Source organism: Cnephaeus nilssonii (genome assembly GCF_951640355.1).
Source record: "Cnephaeus nilssonii genome assembly, chromosome: 2".
Taxonomy (NCBI): Eukaryota; Metazoa; Chordata; class Mammalia; order Chiroptera; family Vespertilionidae; genus Cnephaeus; species Cnephaeus nilssonii.
Genome location: NC_137073.1, coordinates 15,313,668 through 15,338,953, shown reverse-complemented (window position 1 = coordinate 15,338,953; position 25,286 = coordinate 15,313,668). Strand labels below are relative to the sequence as shown.

At 52.9% G+C, this 25,286-nt stretch overlaps 3 protein-coding genes across 3 annotated transcripts; all 3 read right to left on the bottom strand.

Annotated features, from left to right (window-relative positions):
* Positions 1-309: 309 nt before the first annotated feature.
* On the bottom strand, positions 310-7,551 carry ELOB (elongin B). Its single transcript, XM_079793501.1, has 4 exons — positions 7,494-7,551; positions 7,237-7,371; positions 6,016-6,121; positions 310-498 (listed from the first exon to the last, which is right to left on the bottom strand). Exons 1-4 carry the CDS (start codon positions 7,494-7,496, stop codon positions 386-388), a joined length of 357 nt encoding a protein of 118 aa, XP_079649627.1. The 5' UTR covers positions 7,497-7,551; the 3' UTR covers positions 310-385.
* Positions 7,552-12,826: 5,275 nt separating this feature from the next.
* On the bottom strand, positions 12,827-14,740 carry LOC307110326 (serine protease 33-like; the record flags this gene model as incomplete). The annotated part of the gene is made up of 5 exons (XM_079789406.1): positions 12,827-12,985; positions 13,189-13,358; positions 13,572-13,843; positions 13,990-14,152; positions 14,671-14,740. The coding sequence occupies 5 exons, from the start codon at positions 14,738-14,740 to the stop codon at positions 12,827-12,829; spliced, it is 834 nt and encodes a 277-aa protein (XP_079645532.1).
* A 1,855-nt stretch (positions 14,741-16,595) lies between these two features.
* On the bottom strand, positions 16,596-24,249 carry LOC307115384 (serine protease 41-like). The gene is made up of 5 exons (XM_079798602.1): positions 24,149-24,249; positions 23,564-23,730; positions 22,164-22,447; positions 17,296-17,450; positions 16,596-16,912 (listed from the first exon to the last, which is right to left on the bottom strand). The coding sequence occupies exons 1-5, from the start codon at positions 24,245-24,247 to the stop codon at positions 16,667-16,669; spliced, it is 951 nt and encodes a 316-aa protein (XP_079654728.1). The 5' UTR covers positions 24,248-24,249; the 3' UTR covers positions 16,596-16,666.
* Positions 24,250-25,286: the final 1,037 nt, after the last annotated feature.

The window sequence follows — 25,286 nt, the reverse complement described above, 5'->3', positions numbered from 1 at the left end:
AGGTGGAGGGGGAAGCAGCAAAGGGGACTATTGATTGGTAATGAACAAAGCCTCAAACCTTTTGCCCCTAGGCAGGAGCAGGCTGAAAAGACTAGCCTAGGGCTCTGGGTTTCTCCCAGTTCTTTCCCCATGGCCTTTGAGAAGACAGGCTGGGCTGGATTGATGACCACAGAGAGCCTGTGGTCCAGCAGGCCAGCCTGGCAAGCAAGAGAAGCTGGGAAGGAGTCTTGCAAGGAGTGAGCCCCACCCTAGTGAGGATGATGCCTGGAGTCAGGAGAGGGAGGGTGCACATAAACAGGCAGCAACCAGGCAGACACCCAAATCTTTTTTATTTGGGGAGGGGGGGGAGGTTGGAGCACTGGGAAGGAGCGGGCCCCAGGCCCTCTCACTGCACGGCTTGTTCATTGGCACTGCTTCCTGAGTCCTGTGGCTTCATCACGTCAGGCAGCTCTGGAGGGCTGGAGAAGGGTTCAATGCGCAGAGCTTCAAATGCATCATCTGGAGAGGAAAATAGGGGGAGCTGAAGGAGATACCCACCCTCAAACTTCTGGGGACCTCCAAGCAAACCCTCTCCTTCCCCACACCCCAAAGTGAGTCTCCTCCACAACCCTGACCTACCTACATCCAACTGCCTAGATTCAGTGGCCCTATTGGAATGTCTCCCACCTCTACAGGGCTAACTGACCCTGTTCTCCCTGAGCCTGGCCATCCTGGGGCCCATTTCCTTACCCTCTGCACCTATCTCCTTGTTTCCTTCACATCCCTTCTCTACCAAGCAGTGATTTTAAAAATCAAAACAGCCCTAGCTGGTTTGGCTCGGTGGATAGAGTGTCAACCTGCGGACTGAAGGGTCCCAGGCTCATATCCGTTCAAGGGCATATACTTTGGTTGCAGGCTCAATCCCCAGCCTTGGTCAGGGCATGTGCGGGAGGCAACCAATTGATGTGTCTCTCCCTCTCCCATTGTCTCTAAAAATCAATGAAAAAATATCTTCTGGAGAGGATTTTTTTAAAAAATGAAACCAAACTATTTCATCCCTCCTTAAAATCTTCCAATTATCTTGTAACATACTCTGAATAAAATGTCAAGTTCTTGCCATCATGTTTCTCCAATCACTCCTGTGTTATTCCAAGTTCCCATATCAAGCTTTCTGCCTCAGAGCCTTTGCACTTAGTGGCCCAAGCCTGCCATTCCATGACATTCAAACCAAACCACCTCAGAGAAGCCTTCCCCAGCCATCCCACATGAACCACCACTCTGCATCCCGATGCCCTGTGCATTGCCTTGGAGCACTTAACTGGCCAAAATGGCTCTCTGTTCTTTAGAAACTGGCTTCCCTGTCGGCACAGGGCAAATGAACCCCATTTCACTTTTTCTTACTTATTGTTAATCCTCACTCGATATTTTCCCATTGATTTATAGGGAGAGTGGAAGAGGGAAACATCGATGTGAGAGAAACACATCGGTTGGTTGCCTCTTGCACAAACCCTGACCAGGGCCTGGGCTAGGGAGAAGCCTGCAACTGAGGTACATGCCCTTGACCAGAATCGACCCCGGGACCCTTTGGTCCACAGGCCGACGCTCTTATCCATTGAGCAAAGTGGGCTCGGGCCCCATTTCACTTCTGCACTTCCTTCCACCCAGGAGACTGTTCACTTTATCTGGCTCAGGGTTCCCAATCTATTAGGTCCCCCAGGGAAAATTGGCCATATCCGGCAAATCTTTGAATTATCATAACTTGGGAGGTGGAAGTCTGCAGATGGCATCTCTGGTAGTGGTCAGAGATGCTAAGCATCCTGCAATGCACAAGACAACCCCACACAAGATTATCCAGCCCCAAATGTCAATAGTACTGAAGTTAAGACAGCTGACCAGCTTTATAACCAATTCATCTTAAATCCAGTGACAATTCTTGCCTTCAGCAACCTTTCCTATTCCTTGGATCAAGTCTGGATGATGCCATTTAACACTTGAGTTGAACACTATCAACTCCCTAACTGAAGCCAGTTTGTGGGTGAGGAGACAGACCAATGTCTTGTCCTTCTGCAAGCTGCACAAGGAAACACTACCCACCTTAGCAAATGATCCGAACTCCCCACATATAGTTAACTTATCCTTAATATGGTACAAGTTTCTGGCCTGCACAGAGATGCTGGGAGATTAAGTGATGCACTGTTAAGAGAGTGCCTGCCAACCTCAGGCAAGGTCCTGGCAGCTTGCATCTAAACCATGACTCCCCTACATAACTGCTGGCAAGTCTTTGTCCACATCTCCAAAATATGGATGGCAATGCTTACCTCTCAGGGCTACCAAGAGGATGAGATAAGCCCTGGCCAGTGTTCTCAGTGGTTAGAGCACCAGCCCAAGCACCTAAGAGTCTCTATCTCCCCATTCCTCCCTTCCACTCTAAAAATCAATGGGGGGACGGGAATATCCTTGGGTGAGGATTAACAAAACAAAGAGGAGACCTTACAATGAAAATAAAACACAGAGCACAGGGCCCAGGTACTCAGTAGGTCCTCTCAGGTCCAAGATGGTAGCATAGGAGGTTAAACACGCCGCCTCACATGAGCAAACTCAAGTATACAAATAATAGAGCAATTCTTCATGCAAGATAACTGAGGGTCGAATGAACAATTTCTGAACAACAAGAGAATAGAGAAGGTTGGGAAGTCACAAAGCCATCTAGCAGCTGTGGGAACTCTGGCCAGAGAAGCCAGTGAACACCATTGTTCACATTCCCCTACACTTGATAGGGCTGGGGAGCTCTATCCAAGTGCTTTGGCCTACCTGCGAGATCACCACTGGGTGTTCCTGGCTACATTGCAGTCTTCTGCCTCCCAACAGAGGGAACAAGCCAGGAATAAGGCATCACCACAAATACCTGGCCTCCCTGCTGGGAGCCACTCTAGCCCACATAGGCTAGTGCTCCAGCTAAGACTACATAGAGGTAACTTCTTCACAAGACCACTTTCTGTACAATAAACAAAAAAGAGCATGTGCAGAGAAAGGTGGGGAGGCCCGGGACTGCAGGGAATTCTACAAGGTTGGCATTGTTTCCCCAAACTTGTTTATGTCCCCCTCGGCCTCCACAGGGTGGTCATGGGCTCTATCCAGGTGCTCTGGCCTACCTGCAAGGTCCCTGAAGCATGTTCCCAGAAACTGCCTGAGCCCATTTCAGCCCTGAACAAAGGGAGCAAGGAAAATCTACAGGTCACTACTACATGCACCTGGCTGCCTAAACCCACCTGGAGCCATTCTGGCTCAGTGGACCAGTGCCCTGACGCCTCTTACCAGCCTGCCAAAACCACCCAGCACACACAGCCTACATAGGCTGCTTCTACCTCAGGCTACTTTGTCATGACTGGGAGAGAGAGCTATTTTGTGTAATTCATAAAAACAAACAGAAAGTCAAACAAAATGAAAAGACAGAAGAGTATCTCTTAAATGAATGAACATGAAAAATCCCCAGAAAAATACCTGAAGTAAACAGAAACAAGTAATTTTCCTGACAAAGAATTCAAATAATCATAAGGATGCTCTCCAAACTTGAGAGTAGAAAAGAGGAACTTAAGAGAGAACTTCAACAAAGTTAGCAAGTATAATCACAAGCACAACTTTAGAATACATAACTGAAATGAAAAATACATTAGATGGAGGCCCAGGCTACCCAGCCAGCGGCTTCCCTCTGCAGAGCCCCACAATCGATCGCCCCGCAAAGGGAGGCCCAGGCCAGCCAAGCAATCACACCCCACGCCTGTCGCCCGCAGAGGGAGGCAACTTCACATATAAATTCTACCAAGCATTCGAAGAAGAATTAAACCTATCCTTAAACTATTTCAAAATAGGAAGAAACACTTCCAAACTCATTCAGCATTACCCTGATACCAAAACCAGATGAAGACATTACAAAAAAACAAAAAACAAATTATAGGTCAATACCTTTGATGGACATAGATGTAAAATTCTCAACAAAATATTAGCAAACCAGGATTAAACACCATGACCAAGTGGGTCATCCCAGAGATGCAAGGATGGTTGGACAACCATAAATCAATCAATGTGATACATCATATTTACAAAATAAAACATAAAAACCATATGATCATCTCAATAGATGCAGGAAAGGTACCGTATTTTCCGGCGTATAAGACGACTTTTTAACTCAGGAAAATCTTATACGCCCAGTCATCTTATACGCCGGAAAATATGGTATATCTGAAAACTATAAGACACTAAAGAAATTGAAGAAGATACAAATAAATGGAAGGGTACAGCTTTACAGCTTGCTCATGGACGAAGGATAAATGTTAAATGTCCTTACTACCTAAAGCAATACACAGATTCAAGGCAATCCTAGTAAAATACCAATGGCATTCTTCTCAGAATTAGAACTAATTCTCAAAGACCGGCATGGCTCAGTGGTTAAGCATTGACTTATTAACCAGGAGATCACCACTGAATTCCTGATTGTGGGCTTGATCCCCAGTTGCGGGGAGGGGGGGGGGGGGGCATGCAGGAGGCAGCCAATCAATGATTCTCTTCATCTTTCTTTTCTCTTCTCTCCCCCCACCCCCACCATCTCTCTCTCTCTTCCTTCTTCTCTGAAATCAATAAAAATATATATTTTTAAAAACCACACAAAGCTACACCCAGCCAGCATGACTCAGTGGTTGAGTGTCGACCTCTGAACCAGAAGGTCACAGTTTGATTCCAGGTCAGGGCACATGCCTGGGTTTCAGGCTCAATCCCCAGTTAGGGTGGCATGCAGGAGGCAGCCAATCAGTGACTCTCTCTCAATCATTGATGTTTCTATGTCTCCCTCTCCCTTTCTCTCTGAAATCAATAAATATATATATTAAGAAAAAAGAAAAAAAAAACTTAACAAATAGAACTACGTCACTAAATAATTTTTGCATTGCAAAAGATATGATCAGCAAAATTAAAAGACAACCTACTGAATGAGAGAAAATATTTGCCAATGACACATCTGTAAGGAGTTAATATCCAAAGTATATAAGGAACTCATACAACTTAACACCAAAAAAACAATCCAATTACATAAAATGGTCAGAGAACCTGAACAGACATTTCTCCCAAGAGGACATACCGATGGCCAACAAACATGACACTCAACATCACTAATGATGCAAATTAAATCACAATGAACTATCACCTCACAACTGTCAGAGTGCTATCATCAATAAATCAACAAGTAACAAGTGCTGGTGAGTAAGCAGAGAAAAAAGAACCCTCATACACTGTTGGTGGGACTGTAAACTTAGTGTAGCCACTATAGAAAACAGTATGGAGATTCCTCAAAAAATTAAAAATAGAGCTACCATATGACCAAGCAATTACACTTCTGGATATTTATTCAAAGAAAACAAAAACACTAATTTGAAAAAAAAATATGCACCCCTTTGTTCACTGCAGCATTACTAGTAATAGCCAAGATATGGACGTAACCTACATGTCCATCAATAGATGGATACAGAAGATGTGGGGACACACACACACACACACACAAACACGATGGAATATTATTCAGCAATAAAAAAGAATGAAATTTGGCCATGTGCCATAACATGGATGGACCTAGAGGGTATAATACTAAATGGAGTTAGTCAGACAGAAAAACAAATACCTTATAATTTCACTCATATGTGGGATCTAAAAAAAAACAAAACAAATGAATAAATGCAATAAAACAGACCCATAGATAAGCTGATGGTTGCCAAAGGGGGAGAAGAGTAGGGGAGATGGGAATAAAAAAAGGAAAAAAAAGTCCCCTGTAAATATAAACTGGTATCATGAATAGGGACCTTTGAATCCTTCACAAAATAGGCTCCAATTTCTATAAACATCTTGTTTGTGGGGTAACAAATACAGTCACAGGATATTGCCTGATGTTTGTGGGCTGGGAAAACATTGTCCTAGAAGAATAATTGCAGGCTCCCTGATGAACCCTTAACTTCGGCTGTTCGACCCTGGCTGCTTGGCTGCCCCTCTCACCTGCCCGGAAGGCCAGCCCCACAGTGGCTGGAGCCTGTGGCCTAGCTGTTTGACTGGTGAAGCCACACTCGCCCAGTGTCTTGCTGTCATCCAGAAGCTGGTCATCCTGAGGAGAGAGGCAGGCAGGGTTTCAGGAGAGGCCCCAGGAGGGTCAAGTCCCAAAGCCTTCTCTGGTCAACAACTACAGTGGGCGTCAGAAAGGGTAGAGAGACAGCCCATAGTAGGGCCCAGCACCACCACAGAGTTTATCCAAGTTTCCAGGGCTACAGTCAAGTCTTTCCAAATTGGAACCTCTCAAGGTAGGGCTCTGGAATGTTTTTTCCCAAACTCCAGGTGAATCTAATTTTAAGAGCCAGTTACTCAATCTGGCCACAGGCAGACATGGTTTGAATCCCAGCTCTGCCACCCTGGACAAAGTAAACTTTTTGACGTGATGTTTCCTTATCTGTAAAATGGGAATTACTGGAATTCCCAACAGGAGATTTCAGAGTGATGGAGTACATTTGGCAGGGAAGCCCCAGTAGGTATCAGCCACTTACGTGAAGGACCTCATGCTTCCAGAGACTTTAATCAGGGGCTGACATACAGATTCCCCAATGAAAACCCAAACCACAAGCCATCCTTGCTAAGTAACTAGTTGGTTGTAAGAAGGAAGGGGTGGGGGTGCGGGAGCTTTTATAACAACAGCAAGGTTGGGGAGTGATAACAGTTTTGCGAAGAGTTGGTGGGACCGGACCCATCCAAACACCATTTCTTTGTGTGGCGTGTCTGGGGGTCAGTGTGCTTCTGATGGGCCTGCAGAGGATTCAAGGTATCCAGAATCAAACCCTGGCTGGGCCGATGACCTTGGGCTCTTAAGTGGCCACTTGCCGAGCTGTTTCCTTAACAACAGAGCAGGGATGTCAAGAGCCGGTACGTCGCGGGCGGGACCGTTGTCGGGATCAGATGCGACGCTGCCCTCGGCGCTCAGCATAGAGCCTGGCGCGCGCCTTTAATGCCATCCTTCATCGAGACCTCCCGTGTGGCGAACGCCATCGGTGCTTCATCTCCCCGAGTTCGAACACCGCCCCACGTGGGGGAGGTTCAGCCCGCGGCGGCCACCACTGTTTACATCAACGACGACGCCTCCGACCAGGCTCAGGGAGGCGGTTCCCGGCAGCGTTCGCCCCCGGTCCCAGCCTTCGCCAGGCCCCCGCCCTCCCGGAACCTCCGGGGCCGCACCTTGTACAGCCGCTGCTCGTCGGGCGGCCGCTTGAGAATGCCCTCGACGATGCGCTTCAGCTCGAACACGGTGCTCGACTCCTTGGCGTCCGTGAAGATGGTGGTCTTGTGGCGCCGGATCATAAGGAAAACGTCCTGGGGGCAGCGGATGGGCATGAACAGGGAGCCCGGCCCCCCCGCCCCCCCGCGCGGCCCGCGGCCCGCGGCCCCCGCCGCCCCCGGCCCCAGCCCAGCGCCCCTCCCCCACGACCGCTCACCATCGCAGCAGCTGCCTCTCCCACTCGACGCGCCGGCGCGGCCGCGCTCCGCCCCCGTTCCCGGCGTCCCGCGCGCTGGCCCCCAGCGTGCCCTGCGCCCGGCGGCCCCGCCCCGAGGCCGCCATTTTAAGCGATCAGAAAGCGGAATTACTCAGACTGTGTGGCCGGCCGCCATCTTGGCGCCGTGGCGCGGGATATCTCCGGCCGGGGTGTCGCGGGTGGTGGGAGTCCGGCAGCGATCGTAAGCGGGAGGAACGTTGTTGGGAGTGGCGCCATCTTGGGAGTGGCGAGGTCCCTATCTTTTTTTTTTTTAATTGATTTTTTACAGAGAGGAAGGGAGAGGGGTAGAGAGAAACATCAATGAGAGAGAAACATCGATCAGCTGCCTCCTGCACGCCCCCTACTGGGGGTCGAGCCTGCAACCCAGGTACATGCCCTCCAGCCCGTCGCTCTATCCACTGAGCCAAACGGTCCGGGCGCCAGGTCCCTATGGATCAGTGAGAGGGAGGCCCGGACGCAGTCCAGCCTTCTTTTGTTGATGGGGGGGGGGGGGGGGCGCCTAGCTTAGAGCCTAGGGCACTCCCACACCCAGGAAGAGTGAATGAATGATGTGCTTCTTGGTCGTTGGCGAGGCAAACATTAGCATCTCAGTGAGACCTGGGCTGCCATATTGAGGGGCCTGACTCATGATTCCAAGGGCTCTCTGGCGGCCATTTTGAGGAGGTTTTAAATTCTGGACCTCCTGCCACCACATAGGAGGACTGCCCACATTCCCCTGCCCCAGCCTTAGGTGTAAGTCTGATTCATCCAGTTCAGAGGAGCTTTATGGCCTGGGATGACCCTAGGAAGCTGCTGGTGGTGTCAGGGAGTGGGCCTGGGGAGGTCCCTGGCCCCAGGGGCCCTGGGCACCCGCCAGCCTCCCTGCCCAGGTCCGCCTGGGCTTCGGTGGGGCCTCTAGGCTTACTCCCCGGCTAGCTGCCTTCCTACGGGGGTATCCTTACCCACAGTCCTTCAGTGCTGGACGCTGTCCTGGGTCACTCCCAATTGCAGTCACACTAGAGCAAGGGATAGAGGCTTTTCTTTTACTTAACCGCTCCCAGGGCATTACTGGGGTGTGTCAGAGCCCATGCCGTGGCACCCAGAGCGGAGCCGATGGATGGTGCTGGCCGTCAAGAGCTCTGCAGTTGTTGGGGCTGCAATTTGAGAGTTCCTGAGAGTGGGTGGAAGCGGCTGCCCTGGCCCCGAATCAAGCTGGTGGCTCGCTGCACAGGCTCTGGGCTCAAATCAACTGATAGGCAAGTCCTGGTTCCAGCGCTGACTGTGCAGCTTTGGGCGGCCAACCTCACTCATCAAGGCCCACTTTCCTCTTCTTCAAGATGGGGAAGTAGCCGTTTGTGATGTTTGTAGAGCCGCTCCAAGAGTTAGCACGACATGGATGTTTCCTAAACTCTAACTGGAGTTATTTTTTACTTGTCCTCCCCGGCTCAGGAGCCCTCTGAAGTCCCTTCTCCTCTTGTGACTCTTCCCTCCCTGGGCCCCAAGGCAGCAGCGGCTCCCTGCCAGCACGCTAGGCCCAGGCTGACATCCACTTGGGCTTCATCCCCTGAGTCAGGAAGTGGCAGGGCAAGTCCTTGGCCAGCCTGAAAGTTTCCTTAATATCAGCATCTTTGTGAACAGAGCGTTGGAGGCTTTTAAGTTCCTGTGCTGCTGAGGCGGGGAGGGCTAAGAAGGCAACCAGTAGACCTCCCAGAATGAGGCGGGTACAGGTGGAGTCCTGGGGTTCGGGGACAGGAGAGGGCCCCTCTCCACCCATGATGTTCAGGCCCACCTCAGCCTGAGCACATCTTTCTGGAGCTGGGCTGTATTGCAGACCTCCCTGTGGACAGCTGACTTGTCCGCCCAGCTTGTGTCCCAGCTGATGTTCACCAGGAGTCACCCTGGAGGTCTGGGGGTGGGGCAGCCCTCTTAGCCCCCACCCCACCCCCCTGAGAATCATGCCTGTCCCCAGCCTCCTCCAGCAGACCGAGTTCAAGCCCCAGCCTATTAAGTGTGATCTTGGGCAAGGCACTGAACCTCCACCTGTTTTCCATCCTTGAAGAGCGAATATATAATTGGACCCCCTGGGATATTTGGGAGTATTAATGAACTAATGCACAGAGAGCACAGTGCCAGGGTTCAGGTAATGACGTGTCTGATGGAAACTGTCTCAGGTCACCTGGCCGGGGAGAGGCAGTGAGTCCTTCCCTTCAGAGGGGGGGTCTCTGTCCACTTGGTCGGTTGGTTGTGGGAGGTGACTGCGGGCATCCTGTCATTCAGTGCAATGATACTTCATACACGTAGGAATGGGGTGGGGGTGCAATTTGAGGGGAGAACAGGGGCTGACCACCCCCAACCCCTGTGCTCTGTGGTCTCACTAGGTGTATGTATGTCCTCCCTCCTAGAGGCCATGACAGAATGGAAATCTTAAGGTGAGTTGGCTAGCCAGCTGCTCTTGCTTCTCTGCCCAGAAAGGCCTGGACCTTTCTGCTCCCTTACCTCAACTACCCAACGCTCAGGACAGGTGCCCTCCAAAGTGAGCCTGCAGCGTCTTGGCCTTGGTGAGCCTTCCCCTCCTGTCTATTTTTTTTTAATATTGATTAATAAATAGTAATTATAAATGACCACTAGTTATTAGTGTGCCTCTCATTTGTAGTATTTTACAATGAACTAATCTCCATGAGGGAAGTGACATGGAATGAGTCAGTTGCCCAAATTCAATTCTGGCTCCATCTCTTACCCGCTGTGAGCCTTAGGGCATGTCACTGAACCTCTCAAGGCCTGTCTTTCACCCATGGAATGGGAAATGAAAACACCCAGGAGAGCCCACCCTTGCCTGGCACAGCACACATGCTCAGTGGGCAAATCCATGGTTGCTGTAGCTGTCAACCTGACTCTCCCAACAGCCTTGATAAGGCAGTTGTTACCAGTTCAGATTAGGGTGGGGAAATGAGGTTGAGTCAGTATTGGGAGAGACAAGGCCATCTGGTTGTAGCCCCACAGGGGGAGGTGGGTAACTAGAAAATGCCTACCTTGGACAAGAGACTAGCATCCCCTGTGCAGCCATGGTGGGCCCAGGGCAGGATGCACGGCCAGGCCCTCCCCCAACACACACTGACCTTGCTGACAGGATGCTGCAGTACAGGGTGCTGTGCCAGTGAGCCTGCCAGGCTGAAAAGTGCTGCAACTTGCCCAGCCCACAAGGCTGCCACACCAGGAATAGGCCAAGAAGAACGGGGCTGGGAGGCCACAATATCAGCACAGGACGAAGCGAAGACAGCAAAGGGAGTAATCCCCCCTCTACCATTCCCAGCTCCCCCTGGAATCAGACCACCTGGGTTCAAATTCCAGTCTATCATCTACCAGCTGCATGACTTCAGGCCTCAGTTTTCTCATCTGACAAATGAGAAAACAAACCTACCTCACAGAGCCTCGGTGAAAAACCCACTGAGATAGTCCAGGGAAGCCCTCTGCACAGTGGCCCAGACGCCTGGTAAGAGCCTGACCAGGAGTAGCATTTCTCATTCACTGGCCCTTCCCTTCCCTGCCCAGTTCCTGCCCCTACCCCGCTCCCAGGTTGCGCTTCAGAAACACTGGACTCTGAAAGGGAACCAATTACTAAAATCACAGCAGGTCCAAGGCTGAGGAACCCTGGCTCCGGCCCAGGCTTGTTCCCATCTCAGTGCTTTGGGAGGCATCCCTTGGCTGCTTCAGGCTGAGAGAGAATTGGGAGAATGGCCAACATCACCCCCCGGGGTCCTTTGGGTCCCAGCACAGATGTGACCACCGCCTTTTGCAGGCTGGTCTGCCACAACCATACTCTGTTCTGGGCACCCTAGTCCCCGATGACCCCAAGAAACAGCCAAGCTCTACCCCAGATGGATGGCCCTCACACTGGGGGAGAGAGCAGCCTGGAGTTCCTGCTGCCCCGGGCCGGTCTGTAGATTCACTCTGCCTGGCCTGGCCAGGCCTACAGCAACCCGGCAGGACCACCTGCTGCAGCCACTTCCTCTCCTGGGAGAAAAGAAGGGAGGGAGACAAGGCTTGGGCCTCCGTGGGGGCAGCTGCTTGGGCCGGCCCCACCAGGCGGCACCTTTGATGATGGCCTTCCTGTTAACTCTTTACCGACTGCTGCTGTCAACTCCAAAGATTAGGCTTTGGATTTTCCAGGTTCTGTTCAGTTTCTTGTTCTCCCTGCGGCTCTAGAAACTGAGATCTATCTACAGAATGGGTGTCCTTGGCCTGGGGATGAGGAGATGGCAGGTCCCAGGCACATGAGGGTGGGCAGGGAGCTGTAAAGGGTCTAAGCCTGTCTCCAGATTCAGGTGTCGGGGGTCCTGGGCGTGGGGGTTCTGTGTAAGGCTAGGACCCAGCCCCAGACTCCCCCGGGGCACGGGTGGGGTAATGACGGAAACAACAGCAGAACCGCCAGCCAGGCCTGCCTGGGGGCTCCTGGCCCCTTTTGGGCAGAGGGCATGATGCCAGGTGGTCCAGACTCCTGAGCCTGGGGGAGGCCCACCCTGCCCCCAGGTATCTTCATTGTGGTGGGGCAAAATCTGGATTCGTTTCCTATTGTTGTGTAACCAGTGACCACAAACACGGCAGCTTTAAACAACACACATTTACTAAGTCACAGCTCTGTGGGCCAGAAGTCCGGTTGGGCTCAGCGGGGTTCTCTGCCCAGGGTCTCACCAGGCCCAAATCAAGGGCTTGGCCTAGTGGACTCTCACTGGAGGCTGGGGAAGAATTCGCCTCCATGCTTGGTCAAGGTGTCCAGGTCGGTCCCTTTCGGTCAGCGTGCTGAGATGTCCTTTTCCCTGACACCTGTCAGCCAAGGCTGCCCTCAGCTCCTGGAGGCTGCTTGACGTTCCTGGCCATGTGACCCCCCTACCCATCTTCCAAGCTAGCGATGGAGAACCATCTTCTTGGTGCTGAATCCCTCTACACTTTGAGCCTCTCCGACTTCCTCCAGAGAGAGGGGCACACAGGCCCAACCGGGAATGCCACTTACCGTCTCTGGGTGCCCAGGCCCAGGCCTGGCTGGAGCTGAGGAGGCTAAACGAGCAGGAAGGGAAGGCAGGAGTGGGAGACCCCTCACAGATGGGAGGCTCCTGAGCGGGGCTGGCAGCTCAGGTTTGCTGAGCCCCAAGGAAGGCAGGGGATGGACAGATGGATGGCGAGATGGCTCCTTAGCTTTATCAGGCCTCTGAGCCTCAAGGGAGAAGTGGTAGGGTTGGGGGATGTACAGGTCCCCAGAGGGACCAAGTAGCTGAGGAACCCAAGTCAGAGTCACCACATCAGTGGCCGAGGCGAGCCTGAATCCAGCGGCTGTACACGGCGACATTGGTATAGACACCTGGGCGGTAGGGCAGAGCACAGCCCTTGCCCCAGCTCACCACGCCCACCAGGACCCAGCGCCCAGACTTCAAGCAGGTCAGGGGTCCCCCAGAATCACCCTGTAGGAGAAAAGCAAGCTCAGGGCCCAGTCCTCTGAAGACTATGATGGCAGTCCGAGGGCTCCAGGCCCCCAGGTGGTACATCTGGGTTGGGAGCCAGGATGCGGACCCTGGAGGTGGTACCTCCTTGGTCCTGGGTTCAAGGGAGGTAGGGTGCTGGGCACAGGAGCATGGACTCCGAGGTTCGAGGCAGCTTCACGCACCTGGCAGGCATCCTTGTGGCCCTGGGTGTAGCCAGCGCACAGGTTCCCTGGCAACACTATTTGCTCAGCACGGGGCACCTTGGAGCCTACATGGTAGAGGTGGTCACAGGTGCCCGCATCCAGCAATGGCACTCTTACTCCCTGAAGAGGTCGCCACTCTGGAAGTGACACTGGGGGACCAAGGGGGGCTTGTGAGAGATGAGAGAGGGTGTGGCCGTGAGCAGGGTGGGGGAGAAGCCGCCCCTAAGAATCTAGCTTGCCAGGACTGGGAGGGTCCGATTCCCAGGTTGAAGCCGTGGTGGGAGGGATTCCGGGTCAGAGGAAGGAGGAGGGGGAAGGCCCGGCCCGCCCCCAGTGCCCCCGTGCCCCGCCCTCTGCCTCACCTCCTCGGGAGAGGCTGCCCCAGCCAGTGACCCAGCAAGGAGTACCGGGGGGCGGGCGGGCCCCGGGCTCCGGCAGGCACACCGGCTGGACCCGGGAGCTCAGGAGCACTGGGCGGCGCAGCTGGAGCAATGCCAAGTCTCCACGGGCCCCGTCCTCAGAGTAGTCGGGGTGCAGCAGCACCCTCTGCACGGGCACCGAGAGAGCGCGGGGCGAGGCCTGACCCAGACGGAGCGCCCCGAGGCGCACGCGGTACTCGGACACTGGCGCCTGCCTGCGGGACAGGAGCAGGCTGCTTACCGCAGCCCCGCCCCAGGGCCCAGTCCCCGCGCCTCCGCTAGGTGGGGCCCAGCTCCCCGCTCCCCGCGCCCCCATCCCTGTACCCCTGAGTGAACCTGAGCCTGGCGTCTGGCCGCTGACCTCTGGAAGCAGTGCGCCGCGGTCAGGACCCACTGCGGGGCGATGAGCGAGCCCCCACACACGTGCACCCCGCGGTGCTGGATGCTCGCCTGCCACGGCCACTCTCCGGCCCGGGCGTCCTGGCCCCCTACGATCCGACTGGACACACGAGGCTGCCCGCAGGCTGCGGCGAGAGGACAAGGGGGACGGCGAGGGTGGGCGGAGGACTGGAGGCTTGGGAAGGGGGGGTGGGGGGGGGAGACTTAGAGCCAAGGTTAGGTAGGGGTTGGCCCGGGGGTGGGGGGGAGGGGACCTCAGGCGTCCTAACCTGCAGACTCCAGTGTCCCAGCCACGCCTGGAAGAGGAAGTAGGGAAGGCACTGGATTATGGATTTGGTGTCAGATAACGGACCGAGGGGAAGGGTGGTTACAGATAAGGAAGGAAGGTGGAACTTATTTGTTGCATTAACCTGGGGCCAGGATTGTGTCCAACTGGTTACCCAATTTAACTTCCCCCAGAGCGCTGTGTGGCGGGGACTTATTGTGAAGACAGCACCTCCAGGTTTGGAGAGCCCAAGGTCAGTGACAGAGAGAACCTGAGCCCTTGAAGCCAAGGTTCGATTGCCCTGCTGTGCTCTATGGGAGCCAGGCCCGAGAGGGGTGAGATGGGGCATCTGGCAGCCAAGGTCCCTGTGGTCGGCACCCGGGGCCCCTGTCCCACACTCACCTGGCAGCAGCAGGAGCAGTGCCCGGAGGCAGGGAGCCCCCCTCATTCTGTCTTTAGGACTGTGCTGGGTAAAGGTGGCCCTGCCCAGGGCTTAGCCTCTCGTGGGAGCCTGCAGAGAGAGGAGGGAGGGTCCTAGCCCCGAGCACGTGTGTCCCAGAGGCCGTTCCGTCTTCCCTCAGCCCCCGTGAGTCTCAGGCTTATGCCCAGGGCCCAGCTGTCTGCTCCCAGGCCCCAGGGAACACCCGTGCCCCCAGCCCCTTTGAGACTTGGGCACCCTAGGCCTCCAGGCAAGTCCCTTCCCCACCCTCTATTTCCATTGCCCCACTGCTGCCCCCACCCACCCTGCCAGCCCCTGGACCCTGCTCTCACCCTCACAGCCTGGTGCCCTCCCAGCTGACTGGGCTGGCAGTGTCTGTGGGGGCTTAAAAGGCCAGGAGGGGGCGGGCCCGGCCAGGGGTAATTAAGGAGACCAGGGCGGGGCTGCGGCTTCACCTGTCCAGCCTCAAACAAAGATGCTTTGAGCAGCACTTTCAAGGTGGCAGGAAAGGGACACGTGCAATTCTCAAAAGAAGCCTGGTTTGGGCCAAGGTGCTGGAAACGGGGGGCAGGAGCCCAGCCAGGCAAGGGCAGTGAGGTAGGGGGAGAAGGGGGGCTGCGGTCAGGCCAGGAAGCTCCAGAGGATCCTTGGCAGCTCTCCTCCACACCTGACCCAGGCCCCAGGCTCCTTACAGGGCTGGTTGCTAAGGCACCAAGTTCCGGCTTGGCGGGCCCAACATGGAGCCCAGACCCCAGGCCTGGCCAAGTGCTCTCTGGACCCAGGCCCTGGTGAGCGGGTGACCCCTCACTGAGCATCAGTTTCCTCATGGTGGCCAGGGGGGAGGGGAGATCCAGCCTGGCAGGGCCGCCCCAGGGCACGAAGCCCACGTGCGCTGCTGCGCTGCTGGCAGGTGTGGGGCAGAATCCAGGCAGGTCTGCTCTCGGAGGACCTCGCACCTGCCTCTCCACAGCAGGGAACTGTAGGGTGGGAACCGAGGGAAGAAATGGAGACCAACCTTAGCTCCTCACACGTCTTGAGCTCACAGCACGGGGGAATCTTGTGAAAACGCAGATCTGCCTGAGCAGTTCCAGGTGCCCCTGAGTGGGCCCTGCTGGCCTGATGCCTGGCCATGCTGAGGCAGAGTTCTGGGACACCAGTGAGGAGCCAGACAAACTTGGTGCCTCCACCAGGCCACCTTCTGGAGCTGCAGCAGCTCCTTGGGCACCAGCGCCCTCACCGGGACTTTAACTTGGAGCACCCATGCCACCAGGACAACCCTCAGCCCGTGGGGCCAGGAGAGAGGGCCGCACACAGCACCCTTGTCCTCCCGGAGCCTGTGGTTTCTCAGGGGCCCCCAGCAGGACTCTGCCTCAGTAACCTCCTCATTCAGGCAAACGTCATGGGGTTCTTCCTTCCCTGCCTCAGTTTCCCCACTCCTCACTGGCGCTTCTTGGTATTGGCCTCCCAAATAAACTACCCGCACCCCAGTCCTCGTCCCAGGTCAGCCTTTGGGGGGGGGGAGGGCACATTAAGACCAGGAGCACCTGACATCTGTGTGATGAGCACTGGGGTGTTAGGGGGCATGTCCTCCACGATACCCCACTCCAGTCTGCCTGGCCCCCGAGTGCTACTAATGTCCTTCCATAAATTCTTTCTGATTGAACCAACCTGTGAGGATTCTCCTGTTTGCAACCAAAATACGTGTAGTGCAGACAAGCAGAGAGAGAACTAGGACTTAGGGAGTGGTCTTGGAGAAGACGGACATAAGTGACTATGAGAGTGTCCAGGAAGCCACCCAAGTCCACAAAATACTCTGCAAGGAGTCAATGAAATTGCACACATTTATTAGCAGAGGAGACAGAAGGGGACCAGAGCCTGGTCCGGCAGACAGTCCAGGCGTGTCCACCGCCCTGGGTAAATGTGCCTGGGCCCTGGTCAGGGTGCACAGGCCAGCTGCATGAGCGGGGCAGCCCAGAGCAGAGGGAGGAGCAGCAGAAGTGGGGAGGGGTCTGGCCTGGGTGTGCTGTGGGCCGTGAGCTTCTGGATCCAGCTGAAGTATCGACTAACGTTGGTGTAGACACCGGGCCGGTTGGGCCTACCACAGCCCACTCCCCAGCTCACGATTCCAACCTGAATCCACAGTCCATTCCTTTCACAGGCCAAGGGGCCACCTGAGTCACCCTGGGGAGCAGCACAGGTGAGCCTGGCCGGGGCACGAGGGGCCAGTGGGGAGACCCCCCAGAACAGGAGGGGCTATGGAGCTGGGCAAACTAGGTGCAAATCCTACTCCTCCCCCTGGAAGTGACCAAGCCTCAGTTTTCACATCTGCAAAGGGGGGCAAACGTCGCTACCCACCAGGAGTCACATGAGGCCCCAAAGAGACACTATCAATGCAAAACGAGCTTTGATAGGCAGGGTAAGTAAGGGCAAAATCACTTTCTCATTAATCAACTCTGAGGGCAGGTTGGTCATGAGGGGGCGGTGGGGGGGATTGCTCTCAGGCCAAGGTTGAGAGGGGTGGTGCCTGTTTCCAGCAAGGCTCTGACTGGGGCAGGGGCACTCACTCTGCAGGCGTCGTGTTTGCCGTCCTCAGAGCCAGCACAGATCACGTCATTTGCCATTCTATAGAAGAAATTGGGCTGTTGGAACAGGAAATTACACCTGGAGTTGTTTATGATGGAGACCTGTACTTCCCGGAGGTTGTAGGGAGCCGGCAGCTCTGCATAGGAGTTGAGGAAACAGAGAAAGAGAGCATCCTGAGCCTCTCCTCTGCCATCAGGTTGGGAGGAATGAATGGGCTGTGGGAATGGAGACCCCTGGGCACCCACAATGCCTGGGCCATTGTTCTGTAAAAACAAAAAGGTTTTTATTGATTTTTTAGGGAGAGGGAAAGATATTGGTGTAAGAAACATCCATCGGCTGCCTCTTGCACGCCCCCTACTGGGGATTGAACCTGCAATCTGGGTATGTGCCCTAACCAGGAATTGAACTGGCGATCCGTGCATAGGATGATGCTCTACCAACTGAGCGACACTGGCCAGGGCTGGGCCATTGTTCTTTTCTTTAAAAATAAATAAATAAACAAACAAACAATAAATAAACAAACAAATATAGTTGTTGATAATCCTCACTGAGGATATTTTTCCATTGATCTTTTTTTTTTTTTTAGAGAGAGAGGGGAAGACAGAGAAATGTCAATGTGAGAGAAACACATCAATTGGTTGCCTCCTGCAAGAGCCCTGACCAGGGCCCAGGCTGTGGAGGAGCCTGCAACCAAGGTACATGCCCTTGACCAGAATCAAACCAAGGCCCTTTGGTCTGCAGGCTGACGCTCTATTCAATGAGCCAAACTGGCTTTTTTAAAAATAATTTTGATTTATTGATTTCAGAGAGAGGAGGGAGACGGAGATAGAAACATCAATGATGAGAAAGAATAATTGATCGCTGTCTCCTGTATGCTCCTTGCTGGCAATTGAGCCCTCAACCCGGGCATGTGCCCTGACTGGGAATCGAACTGTGACCTCCTGGGCCATAGATGGACACTCAACCACTGAGCCACACGAATAGGGCAAGGGCATTGTTCTTTTTAAAGTATTTATTTATTTATTTTAAATATATTTTTATTGATTTCAGAGAGAAAGGGAGAGGGAAAGAGAGATAGAAACATCAATGATGAGAAAGAATCATTGATCAGCTGCCTCCTGCATGGTCCCTTCTGAGTATTGAGCCTGCAACTTGGGCATGTGCCCTAGACCAGAATTGAACCTGGGACCCTTTAGTCCGCAGGCCAACGTTCTGTCCATTGAGCCAAACTGGTTAGGGCTAGGATGACATATTTAAAGTGCTGAAAGAATAAAAATTAATCAAGAATTCTATATCAGGCAAAACTATCCCTCAGAAAATGAAGAAGTTAAGACACTTTCTTTTTTTAAAAAATATATTTTATTGATTTTTTACAGAGAGGAAGAGAGAGGGATAGAGAGTCAGAAACATCGATGGGAGAGAAACATTGATCAGCTGCCTCCTGCACACCCCCTACTGGGGATGTGCCCACAACCAAGGTACATGCCCTTGACCGGAATCGAACCCGGGACCCTTTAGTCCGCAGGCCAACGCTCTATCCACTGAGCCAAACCAGTTAGGGCTTTTTTTTTTTTTAATATAGTTTATTGATTTTTTATAGAGAGGAAGGGAGAGGGAGATAGAGCCAGAAACATCGATGAGAGAGAAACATCAATCAGCTGCCTCCTGCACACCCCCTACTGGGGATGTGCCTGCAAGCAAGGTACATACCCTTGACCGGAATCGAACCCAGGACCCTTGAGTCCACAGGCCGATGCTCTATCCACTGAGCCAAACTGGCCAGGGCAAGACACTTTCAGATAAACAAATGTTGAGAGGATTCACGGTTAGATCTACCCAATGAAAAATGGGAAAGGGAGCCCTTCAGGCTGAAATGAAAGACACTAATCAGTAACTTAAACTCATAGGAAGAAATAAAGAACAATGGTACAGCCCTGGCCAGTGTTGCTCAGTGGTTAGAGTGCTGGCCCACACACCAAAGGGTCTCAGGATTGATTTCCAGTCAAGGGCATATGCCTGGGTTGCAGGCTTGATCCCTGGCCCCTGTTAGGGCACATGTGGGAGGCAACCAATCTATCTCATATTGTTTCTCTTTCTCTCTCAAAATCAATGAACATGTTCTTGGGTGAGGATTAAAAAAAAAAGATCCTGCCCAACTAAAAAGAAAAAGAAAAAGTGGAACAAGTTGGAGGACTCACACTGCCAAATTTTAAAACATGCTATAAAGCTAAAGGAATCAACAATGAAATCCTGGCACAAGGATAAACATACAGACCAGTGGACTAAAATTGTGAGTCTAGAAATAAATCTATCCATCTATGGTAAATCCACTTCTGACAAAGGTGCCAAGACAATTCAATGGAGGAGAGAACAGTCTCTTCAACAAACGGTGCTTGCATAACTGAACACTGTACGCACATGCAAAAGAATGAAGGTGGGCCCTGGCCAGTGTTTCCCAGTGGTTAGAGTGTCATCCTGCCCACCGAAGGGTCATGGGTTCGATTCCCAGTCAAGGGCATGTACCTGGGTTGCAGGTTTGAGCCCTGCTCTTGTCAGGGCACATGTGGGAGGCAACCAATCGATGTGTCTCTCTCACATTGATGTTTCTCTCCCCCCCCCCTCCCTTCCACTCTCTCTCTAAAATAAAAAAAATCAATGGAAAAGATATCCTCGGATGGGAATTAACAATAAAAAAGAATGAAGTTGGACTCCTCCTTCATACCATATGCAAAAATAAACTCAAAATGGATCAAAGATATAAATATAAGCACTAAAACAATAAAACTTTTAAAGAAAACATAGAGGTAAATCTTCATGACCTTGTATTTTCCAATGGTTTCTTAGATGTGACTTCAAAAGCATAAACAACATAAGAAAAACATAATTTGGACTTCATAAAAATTTTTTATTTTATTTTTATTTTTTTCAAAATATATTTTATTGATTTTTTACAGAGAGGAAGGGAGAGGGGTAGAGAGTTAGAAACATCAATGAGAGAGAAACATCGATCAGCTGCCTCCTGCACACCTCCCACAGGGGATGTGCCCGCAACCAAGGTACATGCCCCTGACCGGAATCAAACCTGGGACCCCTCAGTCCGCAGGCCGATGCTCTATCCACTGAGCCAAACCGGTTTCAGCCATAAAATTTTTTTAAATTGTGCATCAAAAGACACTATCAAGAAAGTGAAAAGAAACCTCCAGAATTAGAGAAAATATTTGCAAATCATATACCTGATAAGGGTCTAGTATGCAAAATATATAAAAAGTGATTACAATGAAACAACAAAGACAACTCAATTTAAAATAGGTAAAGGACTTGAATATTTCTCTAAGAAAGATATACAAGTGGCCATCACACACATGTAATGATGCTCAACATAACTAGTCATTAAAGAAATGCAAATCAAAACCACAATGAGATTCCACTTCACACCCACTAGGATGGCAAAAATTATAAAAATTTGGAAAATAACAAGTTGAGGAAAATGAAGAGAATTTATTACCCCCATTTATTGTTGACAGGAATGGAAAATGGTGTGGAACATTGTTAGTTCTTCAAAAGTTAAACATGGAATTACCATGTGATCCAGAATATATATGCAGAATTGAAAAAGGACGTTCAAACAATAATTTGTATACTGATGTTCATAGCAGCTCTATTTGCAATACCCAAAAGGAAGGAACAACACAAATGTCCATCAATGGATAAAGAAATAAATATGGCCCTAACCGGTTTGGCTCAGTGGATAGAGCGTCAGCCTGTGGACTGAAGGGTCCCAGGTTCGATTCCGGTCAAGGGCATGTACCTTGGTTGCAGGCACATCCCCGGTAGGTAGTGTGCAGGAGGCAGCTGATTGATGTTTCTAACTCTCTATCCCTGTCCCTTTCTCTCTGTAAAAAAATCAATAAAATATATTTAAAAAGAAGAAATAAATATGATTTATCCATACATGGAATATTAGTCATAAAAAGGAATGGAGTTCTGATTTCATGCTACATGAACCTTAAAAACATTATGCTCATTGAAAGAAACCAGACACAAAATGTCATATGTTGTATGATTCCATTTCTATAAAATATCCATAACCCATAGAGGTAAAAAGCTGGTTCGTGACTCAGCTGGTGTGACTCAGTCATTGAGCAACGGACCCGTAAGACAGGAGGTCACCGATTAGATTCCTGGTCAGGGCACATACCTGGGTTTTGGGCTTGATCCCCAGTAGGGGACGTGTAGAAGGCAGCTGATTGATGTTTCTACCTCTCTATCCCTTACCCTTCCTCTCTCTCAACTCAATAAAAACATAGATATTTTTAAAAATCTGGTTAGTGGCTGCTAAGGGCTGGAGGGAGCGGGTAATGGGGAGTGACTGTTTAGTGGTTATGGGGTTCCATTTTGAGATGATGAAAATGTTCTGCAATTAGGTGGCGACGATGGTGCAAACTGTGAGTATACTAAACACCACTGGATTGTATATACTTTAAAATGGTGAATTTCATGGTTTGTGAATTAAATCTCAATTATAAAAAAAAAGCCAACACCCAAGGCCTCACTGAAAAATCCACCCCCAAAACTCCAGTTCCCTGCAGGTTGAGGAATTCGGCCTGGAGGGAGCTGGTCCTCTCTCAGTGCTGGCTCTGGCTCACTGTCTCTGGGGAGGACCAGGAACTGGGTGGGCACAGAAAGTCCTGCCCTTTCCGGGGGAGGAGGAGTGGCCAGCAGGTGGGGAGAGAATGCTGACCAGGCCCACAGAAGGGCCCAGCAGTACCCAGGCCAAGGTCGGGGCTGGTGTGGCTGGGAAAGGAGGATAATGCCCCCCTCTTTCCCACCCATCTGTCCCCAGTCTCACTTTTATTCTCACGGATGTCCCCCCAGCCGGTCACCCAGCAGTTACTCTGGTTCTGGAGCTCGAAGGCGGAGGCCATCACACAGATGGGCTGGATGTACTTATTGTAGGTGACCGAGGAGGTCAGCTTCAGCAAGGCAATGTCGCTGAGTGAAGAATCCTTGACATGAGGGTACTCGATAATGTCCTGCACTCGGAAACGATGGTAGATGGCCCCCAGGTTCCAAAGAGATGGGCTGGAAGACAGCTCACCCAACTGGGCCATCCAGTTCGACGGGTCCCTGTTTCTGACAGGGGAGGAGAGAGCAGTTAGAAGTCTTTTTCCTTCTTTTTTCTTAAAATATATTTTTATTGATTTCAGAGAGGAAAGGACAGGGAGAGAGAGATAGAAACATCAATGATGAGAGAGAATCATTGACCGGCTGCCTCCTGCAAGCTCTGCATTGGGGATGGAGCCCGCAATCCAAGCTTGCCCTGACTGGGAATCCAACCATGAGCTCCTGGTTCAGAGGTCAACGTTCAATCACTGAGCCATGCCGGCCGGGTTCAGTTAGGGGTCTTTAGCGAAGTGTGGGCCACCTGGGGCCCGCTCACAGGGGAGACTGCCCAGGGTGCTACTGGGGCTCATCCTGGACACCAGGAGCAGTTCTCCTCACAGGACAGAGTGTCCAGGGAGCCTGCAACCAAAGCCCCAGAACCCAGAGACCTGGGGGCTGGGAGTAGGACAGAAGGATGCCGCCCCCTGCGGTCTGACTGGCCAGTCACTCAACCAGCCTGTCACCCCTCAGAGCCATCCTAAAAAAGTGAATGAGCCCTGACCGGTTTGGCTCAGTGGATGGAGCGTCCGCCTGCGGACTGAAGGGTCCCGGGTTCGATTCCGGTCAAGGGCATGTACCTTGGTTTCAGGCACATCCCCAGTGGGGGGTGTGCAGGAGGCAGCTGATCAATGTTTCTCTCTCATTGATGTTTCTCTCTATCCCTCTTCCTTCCTCTCTGTAAAAAAATCAATAAAATATAATTAAAAAAAACAAACGAGTGGGCAGATGCACAGATGCCAAAGGGGATGCTCAGCAGAGTGGAGTGAAAGCAGCCTCGGGGCCCTGCAGCCACAGGCCAGGTCTGTGCGCACTCACCCACCCGGCTCATTCCTCCCACCGCCCCCGGGAGGCGGGAGGTGAAGGCTAGTAATGCCATTTGGGGAGAAGAGAACAAGAAAGAGAAAGGAACAAGACACACAAACGTGCACGGGAATGTTCTGGAAGACCCTTCTGGGAAAAACTGAAGCGTTCCCTGCAGGGGCCCCATTGGGACTCCCGTGGTGTGAGCGGCGGCAGCGGGGCCCGGGCTCAGGAGACCAGGAGGGTCCCGTGGGTGTGAGGCGCCGCGGGCCGCCGCAGACTTACTTCCGGAAGCAGTGCGCCGCCGACAGCACCCAGCGCCGGCCGAGCAGGCTGCCCCCGCAGCTGTGGCCTTTGTGGCGGAGCCGCAGGCTCACCTGCCACGGCCAGCGCCCGCGCGCCGAGTCCGTTCCGCCCACGATGAGCGGGTGGATGTTCCGGCGGCCACAGGGCTCTGCGGTGGACGGACAGACGGGCGTGCGGCTGAGCTGCAGGAGACAGCCCCCCCTGCCCCCCCTGCCCGCCCTCGGCCCCAGGGAAACCGTGCTAGGGCCCTGCAGCCCGGGGGGAAGGGGACACAGGGACCCCTTCCCCGGGGACACAGGGACCCCCTTCCCCCACCACGGTCTGCAGGCCCCGCCCCCTCCCCGCCCCTACGCCCGTCAGTTACGCGTAAGCCACGACGAATTCTTGAAACCTGGGGCGGGAGAGATGAAAAGAGATGGTGCCCTGTGCGTCCTGGCCGTGGTGCCCTGGGCAGGGGAACGCGCATCCTGGGTGCCTTACCTGAAAACAGCTGGTTCTGATCCTGCAACCCTGGGGTGAGGCGAGAAGGTGAGCTCCCCTCGGTCTCCATGCTCCCCATCCTACCCCTGTCCCCCCTAGCTCCGGCCTGAGCTCACCCTGCATCTCGAGTTCGGCCCTCACCAACAGCTGCACCAGCAGCAGCACCCCGATTCCAGCGCCCATGCCTCCTCTCCCGCGGCTAGACGCCCCCACTGCTTCTGCGGGCTCCAGGGCCAGCGCTGGGGCGCCCCCTGGGGGAGAAGAAGCAACAGCGACCCTGGCGCTACCTTCTCCCAGCTTGACCTCTCCGGCTCCAAGGGCTTCTGGGAACATCAGACCGCACAGGGCCCCAGCTTTGAGTTTCTCCTGGGGCTGGGTCCCCAACTACACCCCTTGATATGACCCAGGAACTAGTGAACGCCCCCTCCCTCCAGGAAGCCTGAACTCTGGGATCCTGGCTACCCCCTTTGCTGTCCCCTTTTCTACCATCTTTCCTTCGAGGAAGGACTATGAAAGCACACTAACAAGTCCTCACTGGGTGCCCATCGGGGTCCTAGCACTGGGTCACCTCTGTTAACAGTGACGGTCCTTTACAGGACCCTCCGAATAAACCCTGGCCTGATTTTGACCGCTGGAGAGCTCTTCGCCTCCCACTCTGCGCGCTGTTCTGCGACGGGCCCCAGCTAACTCCACAGAGGCTACAGGCAGCTTTCCCTTCTTGTGGGCAAGGTTGCAGGGCACCCACGCCAGCAAACTGGCTCTTCCATCATCGATATGAATGGACATCCAAGCCGGGTCCACAGCACCCCCTTCAGCGTCAATGGTTCACGAGAAGGAGTCACAGAACCCAGAAGAGCTATTACACTCCTGGTTATGGTTCATTGCAGTGAATGGCTATGGATAACATCAACAAATGCAAACGGCACAGAGGACGGAATCCGGGAGAGACCCGGGCGGGTGTCCTGCTGTCCTCTCCGTGGGGTCAGGTGGGCAGTGCTGAACTCTCTCAGCAATGGTTTGTGACAACACACGTGAAGTATTGCCAACCAGGGAAGCTCACCTGAACCTCGGTGTCTGAGGTGTTTATTGGGCTTCCGTCACGTGGGCATGGAGTGAGTACCCATGTAAGTGACCTTTGTGCTCAGACCCCAGCTGGTCCAGAGGTCCAGCTGACAAAATGTGACCCAAGGCCCCACCATACCTTGTTGGCATCAGCTCTCTA